The following is a 12,552-nucleotide window of genomic DNA, read 5'->3' as shown; positions in this document are numbered from 1 at the left end:
GCTGGAGAGATAGCTCAGCACTTACAAGCACCGACAACTCTTCCAACGGTCCTCAGTTCAATTCCCAGCAATGACAAGGTTGCTCACAACCATCTATAGTGGGATCTGATGCCCTCTTCTGGTGTGCAGGCATACATGCAGATAGAGTACTCATGTATATAAAGTAAACAAATCTTTAAAAAAAAAAAAAAGATGAGCCAGGTGGTGGTAGTTCAAGCCTTTAATCCCAGCACTTGGCTGGCAGAGGCAGGCGTATCTCAGTGAATTTGAGGGCAGCCTGGTCTACAGTAGAGTGAGTTTCAGGACAGCCAAGGCTGTTACACAGAGAAACCCTGTCTCGAGAAATCAAAAAATAAAATATAAATAAATAAGCCAAGGATAAAACAAAGTCTGATCTGTGTTTAACTCTGATCCTGTGCTATAGGAAAAGTACCTTGGGATGTCCAAAATGGCATGAGTCAAGGAAGAAAGAACACTGCCTGTCTTTTATCGAGACTGTTACTATTGCCAAAGCCTCAAAGGAATACAACAGTTAAATGAGATGTGATGCAAACAAATAGCAGAGTATATGCTCAATAACTAAGTCCTCTCTTTTTCTAAATCTATTACGCTCACTTTTACTTTATACCCTTGCCAAGAAGAACAATGTGCTCTTCAAGACCAGCTTCAATGAATTGAATGCACTCACAGAACTAAGTTGCTTTGATAGCAAGCACTTCCATTGTGTGTACTGGGCCTTTTATTTGCCCATACCTCACTCCTCCATCCCACACCTAATGTAAGCATCTGCTTCTAGAACAGTATTACTTTACTCAGAGGTTCCAATCATCTTACTGTTAGTCTTGACATCAGCTGGTGCTCAATACATGGCTGCTGGCTGGAAAAAGCCTTTGGCCTCTCTATCAGGCTACCTGCTTTGTTTTTGGAAAGTCATTGGGGTTTCTGCTCAGCTAATGGAGGGATGAAGGCAAATAATCAGGATTTAACCAAACTAGTGAATGAATTTTAAGGATTAGTTCTACTAAGTCTTGACTGCCAATTCATCAAAGTCAATTTCAAGGCAAAAAGACTCATTAATACTGGTATCGGCACAAGAAGCTAATACTTCCTACCCAGAGAACACAACCCTACTGCCCTTCACCCATGCAGGCTGGTAACTATATCTTAAAAGGTCAGTGAATGGGGAAGGAAAATAGAAGATGACTCCACCCCAAAGAAAGTTCCACATGTCTACAATTTTCCTACTTATGTCTAATCCACAAAATTACTGTCAGCAACAACAAAAGTAAGGAACTAATCCTAGGGACAGGTAGAAATAAGATCCAGGTACAAGGATTCCAACAGAAATAAGAGGATCTCTCAAAATGAAGGCCCAGAGAATGATAACTGTAGGAAAGCCAAAACAACAACAACAATAAAACAAGAACAAAACCTGAATTACTGCCAAATGGGTTTGTGGTACTGAGGAGTTTTACAGTTCTGAAAAAAAGAATGAAATATGGGGTAACTAAGGGTAAGATTAACTGATGGCAAGAAGATAGAATGACAGCACAGCTCTTTATTCCAGAGAAAGCCAGAACTTACACCTAAGCCTGCAGATCCAGCTGAGAATACCGTATCACCATGATAGTCTGATGCAAGCAGCAATTATGAAGTGACTAGATTGAAAAATGGAGGCTGGGTGGTGGTGGTGATGGTGCACACCTTTAACCCCAGCACTCAGGAAGCAGAGGCAAGCATCTATGTGAGTTCGAGGCCAGTCTGGTCTACAAAGCCAGTTACAGGACAGCCTCCAAAGCTACACAGAGAAACCCTGTCTCAAAAAACCAAAAAGAAAAGAAAAAAGAAAAATGGAAAAACTGGTTTATGCTAGAATATGAAAATAGACCTTCAGATTTCTCAGGGCCAAGTGAGATTGATTATATCATAGTTGCACTGTTTTGTTAATGGACAAAGAATCTAAAGGAACCCCTAAACCAAAGACAATGTGATGCCAGGCATAAGTATCTGGAAAGAATTGTTCCCTTGAGACGCTCCACAAGCCAAGCTCTGAAACCAAGAGCAGATTTTCCAGAAGCTTTTCACACAAAATACTTGAGACACCGGCATAGTTTCCTAACATCTCAGGGGAAGAGTCGAAGTTGGGACTAGTCACGCTTTTGCCCAAGGTTATGCCACCTCTACACTTCAAAGTTTACAGTAACTTCAAAAGGACCCGCTTGCTTGCAAGTGAGTGACTGCTGCACAGGAGCCATGTGCTATACTATCAGGAGGACAAGCTAACTCACTCTATAAAATTAACTCATCCAAGAGTTCCTGGGGATTTCAAAGGGAGATTTCCCTCCTTTTGTCCTCTGTTCTCTACATATGGCCCAGGATGTAGGATGTCCCCCTATGGTATAGAGCCTTGTGTCACAGTTCAGACTAATTTATGTGAAGGGACAGGATAACAGCCCACCTACTCTTCTCTTGAGTCATAAGGTCTTTTTTCCCTCTTTCTATGTATAAAAAAGAATACACAATTCCCTTTAAAAAATTTTTTTTAAAAACTCTGTGTGTGCATGTGTAAGTATGTATGAAGAGGTCAGAGGACAACCTCAGGTATCAGTCCTTGTTTGAGATAGGGCCTTTTGCTCTTTTTTACTGCACCGGTCAGGCTAGTTGGCCTCAAGATTCTGAGGCCACCCTGTTTCCACAGCCTATCTTAACATCCAAGTGCTAGGATTACAGACTTGCAGTACTGTGCCCATCTTCTGGGGATCCACACATAGGTCCTCATGCTTGCTGACCAAATGCTTTACCCACTGAGCCATCTACAATGTTAGAATCTTGTCTTGAAATGGATGCCTCTCTAGCTCTTTGAATGGTTTAAACCATTTTTTTCCCCTGGAATCTAAAATCCAGGAGAACCTAAATACAGTTTCTTTTCTTCCTGTTGTCATAGTTACTGGGGCAACTGTAATAAGGATGGGAACTTACCCAGACACAGAAAAGGAGCTGGTGGCTCTATGTGTGAAGGCTTCCAACTGGGAATGGTCTAATGATTAAACCAACACTTCTCTACACCAGACATAAGTTTTCTAAATGCTCAGCTCGAGTCTCTGCCAATGAGCATCGCTTTTTAGAGAAAAAACAAAAATGCCTTTTGATGTGGGATCCCCTTCTGTATGCTGTGATTAACACTGATTAATAAAGAAACTGTTTTGGACCTATGCCAGGGCAGAACAGAAGTAGGTGGCGAAAACTAAACTGAACACTGAGAGAAAGAAGGCAGAGTCAGGAGACACTCTGTAGCCCCACCAGAGACACACATTTAGGACGTGACTTTACCCATTAAGCCACAGCCACGTGGTGATACACAAATTAATGGAGATGGGCTAGTTTAGGACATAAGAGTTAGCCAAAAATATGCTTAAGCTATTGGCCAAACAGTATTGCAAATAATATAGTTTTTGTGTGATTATTTTGGGCATTCGGGAACTAACAATAGCCTTTATTCTACATGGTTCCTCTATACCAAAAGAAGATAATGAAAGTTGGCAGTGGTGGTACATGCCTTTAATCCCAGCACTCGGGAGGCTAAGACAGGCAGATTTCTGTGAGTTAAAGGCCATGCTGGTCTAAAGAGATAGTTCCAGGAAAGGCTACAAAGAAATCTGTCTAAAAAACATAACAAAAGAATTAAAGAAAGTTAATATGTACAACCTATGCTATTTCTAAGTCACAGTCAAAGTGGGGGCTGCAGCTCAGTGTCAGACTACTGACCTAGTAATATTTTGGACACTGGGGTTTGATACTTAACACTGAAAACAACAGAGTGAAGTCGAAATCATATCTGTTTCTAGTAAAACAAACAAACAAACAAAAACCACTGAAGTTAAAATTTTTAAAGCTGATGGGTTATGGAATAAGGATAATAGCTTTAAGAGAGAGAGAGAGAGAGAGAGAGAGAGAGAGAGAGAGAGAAACAGAGAGAGAGAGAGAGAGAGAGAGAGAGACAGAGAGAGAGAGACAGAGAGAGACAGAGAGAGAGAATGGTACTCATTTATAACAATGATGCAAACCTAAGCACTCTCAGCAGATGGACACTAAGTGAGAAAAGACATTTAAGTCTTGAGCCCTCCCCACTGTCACGATGTTTGATGAGGTATTTGAAAGATTCTAAATTGCATGTGTTGTGGGAGGTCCTTCCGCTCCTCCAGCCAATAGCCGCTGAGATACCAGCCCATTGGGGCGTGGTCTCTTTCCCTTTAAAAAAGCGGCTACTTCCCTCCTCGCTCTCTTTACTTCCTGCTCCGGTTCCGGCGACTAGACTTCTTCCTAATTGCGCAGAGGGCTGTTGTCTGGGACGGTGATCTATAAGTTTTTTCCCCTTTAAATAAATACCACCCTATTAATCATAATTCCAAACTGGTGTGGGATTGTTTATGACTTACGCCATCATCTGGCACCCAACGTTTGGTTTTAGGACCCCTTCTTTCCCCGCTCGGCTGCCTGCCGCCAGTTCGGCCACGGCCTGTGCCTTGCGGCCTGTGCCTTGTGCGTGGAGCCAGCAGTTAAACATAAATCATCACGCAGTGGCTTTTCTTGCTGCAGTTCTTTATATTTTCCCTTTAGACACCTAAGATTGACTTCAAGTCCCCACGCAGCCTATGGTTTGCCTCCCTAAGTGGATTTAAACTCCACAGGCCCGCGTAGTCTCTGCCCACATGGATTGCTCTTTTCTAAGTCGTTTTCAAATCTCCCTTGCAAGCGCAGCTCTTAAGCAGCGCAAACCAGAGCAAGCGAAAGCTGCAACACCTTGGGACGACTCTGTCACATGGAGGCATACACGGCTTCCGGGTTACTCTTCTCTACCCCTGGATTCTGGGTTTATGGTTCCGTGTACCGAATTGATCTAATTACATTTACTTTGTTGAGCAACTTGCATTTCCCAGTTTTTAACAAATACTAGGCGGACACTGAAACAGGACCCTGTTTTCGTCGCGACTTGGCAACAGCGCCACCTGCTGGATAATAGGTAATATGGCAGTTTTTGTTTCCAACATGAATTTTACTGTTTTGGTTACCAAAACAATGGGTTATATCATGCAAGGTTTATATGACTATGGGGATAACTTAATTTACTGGTTACTAGTTTTCAGTATTCTTTTGAATATTCTATCATTTAGGAAGAATATGGCATTCCTAAGAACCATACAATCTTTACTAGAAACTCATGCAGGTCAGGAGATTCAGGATTCAAAAGAGACAATAATAAAAAGACTTGAAATGATTGAAGAAATTATTGGAGCTGGTGAACAGAGTAAGAAGGCACAAGGGCAGGATACAATGCCACCACCAGCTATTAGAACTGGCTTACCCAAGGGTTTTAGCAACATACCCTGTAATTCATTCTGACAAAGCATCAACTTCTAAAGGCTCAAAGGGAGTCAGAGAAGCTAGATGGATGCCAATAGCAATGAATGATCTAAAAAGAATTAAGCAAGCTATTGTCACCTTTGGCTTGCACTCTGCATATGTTAAGGAAATGATAAGGACTTGGGCTTCTAATGCTAGAGCTACCCCCCACGATTTCCATCAGTTAGTGTCTGCAGTTTTAGATAATGGATCTTCCTTGATGTTTGGAATCTATTTCAGAGAAGAATCCAAACATATGGAACAGCAAGGAAGAGCAAAAGGTGTGGAGGTTTCCCAAGATCAAATTCTTGGTGCAGGAGAATATGCTGACCCACAGGTCCAAGCTCTTTATGATGATGAAGTACTGTGTCTATGTCACCAAGCAGCTTTAAATGCTTGGAATAGGTTACAAGATCCAGCAAAAAGGGTTGAATCATATACCAGAATTAGGCAGGGACAGAGAGAACCCTTTATTGACTTTTTGCAAAGATTAATTAAGGCTCTGGACATAGGGGTAACAGACCCAGAAGCTAGACGACTACTTCTTGAATCTCTAGCTTTTGAGAATGCAAACATAGAATGCAAAAAGATAATTGGGCCTTTAAAGTTTAGATCAGCACCTATGGATGAATGGATTCAGCATACAATGAATGTTGAGACGTTTAGCTATAATGATGAATCTTGGGTAGGAGAAGCGATTTCCAAAGCAATGAGGAGACATCAAAATCCCAGGTGTTTTAATTGTGGTAAATTAGGACATCTGAAAAGGGATTGCAGGCAAAGGATTTCTAGGAATAATATCCCTTCTGGGAATGACAAAAATAGGAGACCTCGGCCTTCATGTACATGTAGGAGATGCGGTAAAGGCCGACATTGGTCCAACGAATGCAGGTCCACGACAGACAAGGCAACCCGATACCGTCGGGAAACTCCTTGAGGGGCCTCTCACAGGCCCCCAAGCCAACAGTGGCCCAGTCATTCCCAGTCACAGTGGAGAACGTGCCTCACCAAGAAAATTAAAAGCTCCAATTTCTGCTGCTGTAAAAAAATATTACTGGTCTAAATGATGAATTACGCATGGAGGATGAGTCAAAAAACCCAGTAGGACAGAATAAACGTATATTTTGGCAGACTTCTATTAACGATCAAAGACCAAAGCTAAGAGTGTATAAATGGCACTTCTATCGAAGGCTTATTAGATACAGGTGTGGATGTAAGTATCATTACTCCAGAATCTTGGCATCCGAATTGGCCTCTTCAAGAGGTAGAAGATGTTCAGTTCCTGGGAATTGGAACCCTATCTCGTGTAAAACAACGTACAAGATGGGTTGAATGCATAGGGCCTGAAGGGCAAATAGGAAGACTAAGGCCATATATTGCCAATATTGCAATAAATTTATGGGGCCGTGACCTGCTACAGCAATGGAATACCCAAATTAACATTCCTGTAGTTCCAGGAACTCATAATTCTGGGAAGAATATGATGAGATATTATGGGAAAAGGTCACCAGCCATTTAGGCTGTACAAGAACATAACAGCAAATACCAAACCTTTAGAGGTACCAACAGCCCTACCTTTAAAATGGCTAACTGAGAAGTCAATATGGATCAAACAGTGGCCTCTAGCTGAAGATAAATTACAGGCATTGGAACAGCTGGTGCAAGAGCAACTAGATGCTCACCATATTGAAGAATCAACCAGCCCTTGGAATTCTCCTGTGTTTGTTGTAAAAAGGAAATCTGGTAAATGGAGAATGGTGACAGATTTAAGAGCTGTCAACAAGATAATTCAACTTATGGGCCCACTACAATCTGGAATTCCTTTGCCTTCTCTATTACCAAAAGGATGGCATCTTATAGTTATTGATTTGAAAGATTGTTTTTTCACTATACCATTACAAGAAAAGGATAGAGAAAAATTTGCCTTCACAGTACCTACTTATAATAATTCTCAGCCTAATTGGAGATATCAATGGACTGTCCTCCCACAAGGTATGCTCAATAGTCCTACATTGTGCCAAATTTTGTAAGTAATTATTGGAAATAATTCATAAACAATTCCCCAAGTCCATAATTTATCATTACATGGATGACATCTTGTTATCTGATTCAAATAAAGATACTTTAGAAAGGATGTTTGAAGAAGTAAAGAAAGTCTTGCCTGGGTGGGGATTACAAATTGCCCCTGAAAAGATTCAAAGAGCAAATTCTATTAATTACCTAGGTTACAGAATAGGGTTAGAGAAAATTAAAACGCAAAAGGCACAAATTAGGCGAGACCGGTTAAAGACTCTTAATGACTTCCAAAGATTTTTAGGAGACATTTCCAGTCTACGACCAGATGTTGGGATAACACCTGATCTAATAGTTCATTTAAACAAAACCCTTAGATGGCGATAAAGATTTGAATAGTCCAAAAAACCTGACAGCTGAAGCAGAAAAGGAACTGATAATGATTGAGGAAAAATTACAGGAGGCACATGTGGATAGGGTGAACCCAAATCTTAGCTGCATCCTAGTCATATTGCCTTCCAGAATTTCTCCTACAGGGATTCTAATGCAGAGGGAAGATATTATTTTAGAGTGGATATTTATACCTAATAAACCAAGTAAAAAATTAAAAACTCATGTGGAGCCGGGCGGTGGTGGCGCACGCCTTTAATCCCAGCACTTGGGAGGCAGAGGCAGGTGGATCTTGTGAGTTCGAGACCAGCCTGGTCTACAAGAGCTAGTTCCAGGACAGGCTCCAAAACCACAGAGAAACCCTGTCTCAAAAAAAACAAAAAAAAAACAAAAAACAAACAAACAAACAAAAAAAACTCATGTGGAAAAAGTCTCTGAATTAATTATAAAAGGTAAGCTGAGACTTCGTCAACTAGGAGATATAGACCCAGCAGAAATTATAGTGCCTTTTACTACTGAAGAAATAAAAAAGTTATGTGAAGACAATGAACCATGGCAAAGAGCTTGTGCTAATTTTTTGGAAGAAATTAATAGCAACTATCCCAAAAGTGGTAGACTTAACCTCATAAAGAGACTTCTTGGATTCTTCCTAGAATTGTACGTGATGCTCCAATAACTGGAGCCCGTACATTCTATACTGATGCAAATAAATCAGGGAAAGCAGGTTATAAGTCAGATGAATTGAGTAAGGTGGAACAAAGCCCTTATAATTCTGTCCAGAAGGCAGAATTATATGTCATTCTTATGGTGCTAAGGGATTTTAAAGAACCTCTTAATGTAGTTACAGATTCACAATATGTAGAAAGAGTTATCTTGCATATTGAAACCGCTGAATTTACACCAGATGACACAGAATTGACTTCATTGTTTATCCAGGTACAAGACATAATCAGGAACAGGCTTTGTCCGATGTACATAACACATATCTGGTCCCGTACAGGTCTGCCTGGTTCTCTAGCACAAGGCAACGCTGAGATTGATCAATTATTGATTGGAAGCGCGTTGCAGGCCTCAGAATTTCATAAGAAGCATCATGTCAATAGTAAAGGCCTAAAGAAAGAATTTTCCATTACATGGCAACAAGCTAAGGACATTATAAAGAGATGTCCTACTTGTTCTTTCTATAATCAAACACCGTTGCCTGCAGGGAGTAACCCAAAGGGTACTAAGAGAAATGAAATCTGGCAGATGGATGTGTTCCACTTTATGGAATTTGGTAAATTAAAATATGTACACCACACCATAGACACGTATTCAGGTTTTCAATGGGCTACTGCCCTGAGCTCAGAAAAGGCTGATTCAGTAATCACACATCTATTGGAAGTTATGGCCATCATGGGAATACCTGCACAAATAAAGACAGACAATGGTCCAGCATATGTATCTAAGAAAATGAAACGCCTTTTTGCTTATTATAATATAAAACACATTACAGGTATACCACATAATCCCACAGGTCAGGCAGTTATAGAAAGATCAAATCGTACTATAAAGGATATGCTGAACAAACAGAAAGGGACTGAAAATACCCCCAGAAATAGATTACATAATGCTTTATTGACCTTGAATTTTCTTAACGCTAATGAGAAAGGAACAACAGCAGTAGAAAGACATTGGATAATGGAAAAGTCTGCTGAACTAAATCAACCAATTTATTTATAATTATTTATAATTTATAATTAGACTAATCAGGTTCTTTAGATACATAGAGATTATACTCAGTATAGATAGATAATCTTCAACCTCTTCAAAGAGCTGTAGAAAATGGCCTTTAATCTAACTCAGAGTTTTGTGGTAGTGAGACACAATTGCTCCTGGCAACACCGCTCTATTCCCGAGAGAATGTTGAGCACCAAAGACACTCCACCTGGAGCCTTTCTTCTTGGCTGAACTGGCCTTTGGGCAAAGAAATGCCCATATCTCAACCACTGACAGAAATACAGAGTATCTGTGAATGGAAAAAACAGGACTGTCATATCCTGCCAAGACAGGGTAAGATAGTTTTGACAAGTTTCTTGCCTTTGAAAATGGTATGTCAGAAAAAAGAAAAGAAAAGAAAATGGTATATCAGTTATGTTAGGCCTTAGCCAAAGTTGGTTACTTCAACACTGCAAACGTGACCTTGGGTGATTGCCCAGGTAGCTAGTTGTCTCTGTGATTTGTTGCATGTTTTGGAAGTTGTTTGATTGCACTTCCTAATTACTCAGGTAACATTATTTCCCTTCTCAGATCTTCGATGGGGTTGAAGACTATATAAATGTAGTTACTTTCCACTCATGACTTAGCCAAGCTATTTATTATACAAGACCTAAGCTAGTTAGAATAGGATATTTGTACTTATTGTATATAATTTCATAGTAGGTTTAGAACTCTCTTACTTAAACAAAAGGGGGAGGTGTTGCGGGAGGTCCTTCCGCTCCTCCAGCCAATAGCCGCTGAGATACCAGCCCACTGGAGCGTGGTCTCTTTCCCTTTAAAAAAGCGGCTACTTCCCTCCTCGCTCTCTTTACTTCCTGCTCCGGTTCTGGCGACTAGACTTCTTCCTAATTGTGCAGAGGGCTGTTGTCTGGGACGGTGATCTGTAAGTTTTTTCCCCTTTAAATAAATACCACCCTATTAATCATAATTCCAAACTGGTGTGGGATTGTTTATGACTTACGCCATCATGCATGTACATCTGCTGACATACGAGGCAACTTAAAAAAACCAAAACATAATCCATCTTAACAGCAATATGGCAGAACCAGTAGTAACATGTGTTGTTAAAGAGACACACTCTTCTCTTACAACAAGCATAACAAGAGCCCCAGTGCGCAGTGGGAGTAGTGCAAACCTGCAGCAGGCCCTGAAGAACCGAATTGTGGCAGACCCGAATAATTTAAAAATGACCACACTGAATAAAACACCTCTTGCTGCTGATCCTAAGCAGTTGGAAAGAATGGCGAGAGTAAGGGAAATTGGGTCCCAAGCTGTTTGGTCACTCTCATTGTGCAAACCAGGGTTTAAAGTGAATCAATTACAAAATGACAATCTAGAAACTTACTGGCAATGTGATGGCTCTCAGCTCATTTAGTGAACATCCAATTCAGCAACTTGAATTGATGGAACCAAATGGCTGGATTCATGTTCCTTTAACTGAAAATCATAAGAAGCCAACTCGCATGTTCAGGATACAGATCACTGTTCTAGTCAATCACCAAAATAGAAGAGACACCCACATGAGACAGATTAAGATATACACACCAGTGGAAGAGAGATCCACTGAAAAGTTCCCTAGATGCACAACCACTGATTTTTGATGTATTGTTCAATATGGTGACTTGAAAAATGGAACAGAAGTGAAATAGACTTTGTTTTACTCTGCCATTGAATATTGTATCAAGTATCTTTAGTGATAAAGCATGTTATTTTACAATTTTATATACATTTAAAACATTTTAATTTAGATAAGTAATGCCTGTTTTCCTTATACAATAAAGCTCATATATTTTATATTACAAAAAACAAAAAAAAAAAAAACAGCCAACCCACACAAAATGGCCAATGGCCTTCCATGGGCCACTCCAGGGGTTGAGTGGCCCCAGAAAGTACTCCATGTAAACTGGTGAGTCAAATACACTTACAGCACTGGACACACAGTTACCTCTGCATGTGCTGGCTGCCTGCAAGCACTCAGCAAGAAAAACACCAGAATACTAACAGCTCACAGCGGTGACAATGCTTAGCTCCAATTATTCCAACACTGGCTGGTTCAAGAGGATCATCCAACTACAGAAGCATCAAGGGCACGTGGCACATGTCTAGCTCACATCTAGGGCCATAGGAATCATTTCATTTCCTTTCTCTAACAGAGACAAAATTACTCAAAACAACAAAACCAAAAAAATCCTCCAGTTCTTCCTGCTGTATGTCTTCTAGTTGCTGTCAAAATGAACAACTTCACAAGACTCAGGAAAGTGATGTGGTCTTGGCTGGATACTACTCTGGACATAAGCTGTCACTGTTAAGAACACTGATGACACCTCATATCATTTCTTCAGCCATGCCTGGAACTTGAAACTGACAGTCACCCTGTGCCCTGTTCTGTGGATATTCTCATGGATAAAATTCTCACCAACAAGAATGTTTTCAAAGACAACTCTGAAAGGCAAGGCCAAATGGGAGATCATGGTCAAATTTGAGGATCAAAGAACAAGTAGTTCTTCCAGAAGCTTGTTTTAAAGGGTTTTGTTGCTTGTTTCCATAATTAAAAATTGGGGGCTTCTACCACATGCCTAATAATGTACATCCTCCAATAATTACAATAAAATACAGGCCAACCTTTTTTTAAGATTTATTTATTAATTATATATGCAGCACCTGTCTGCATGTATCTCTGCAGGCCAGAAAAGGGCACCAGATCTCATTATAGATGGTTGTGAGCCACCATGTGGTTGCTGGGAATTGAACTTAGGACCTTTGGAAGATGAGTCAATGCTCTTAACCTCTGAGCCATCTCTCAGCACCCAGGTCAACCTTCTTTTTAAAAGATGGACAAAAGCAGCACAGGTTTGTGATTCTAGTACTTGAAAGGATAAGGCAGGAGGATTGCTATAAATCTTAAGTCACCCTGGAATAATAAAAAAAGTTTCCACCAGCCTATAGGTGAGACAAGAAAGAAAAGACAGAGAGAGAGAGAGAGAGAGAGAG

At 40.5% G+C, this 12,552-nt stretch overlaps 2 protein-coding genes across 3 annotated transcripts in view; one reads left to right on the top strand and one right to left on the bottom strand.

The window, feature by feature from the left end:
- The window catches only part of LOC130875415 (kremen protein 1), a 249,546-nt gene that overhangs the window by 160,547 nt on the left and 76,447 nt on the right, over positions 1-12,552 (bottom strand). The gene's annotated exons all lie outside the window — the stretch shown is intronic.
- LOC130875416 (anaphase-promoting complex subunit 10-like) lies at positions 10,748-11,162 on the top strand. The gene is given in 3 exon segments (XM_057771148.1): positions 10,748-10,925; positions 10,928-10,948; positions 10,951-11,162. Coding segments are annotated over 3 exon segments (411 nt in total).

This window comes from Chionomys nivalis, chromosome 6 (assembly GCF_950005125.1).
Source record: "Chionomys nivalis chromosome 6, mChiNiv1.1, whole genome shotgun sequence".
NCBI lineage: Eukaryota > Metazoa > Chordata > Mammalia > Rodentia > Cricetidae > Chionomys > Chionomys nivalis.
The sequence above is the reverse complement of the archived record's forward strand: the minus strand, read 5'-3'. Positions and strand labels throughout refer to the sequence as shown.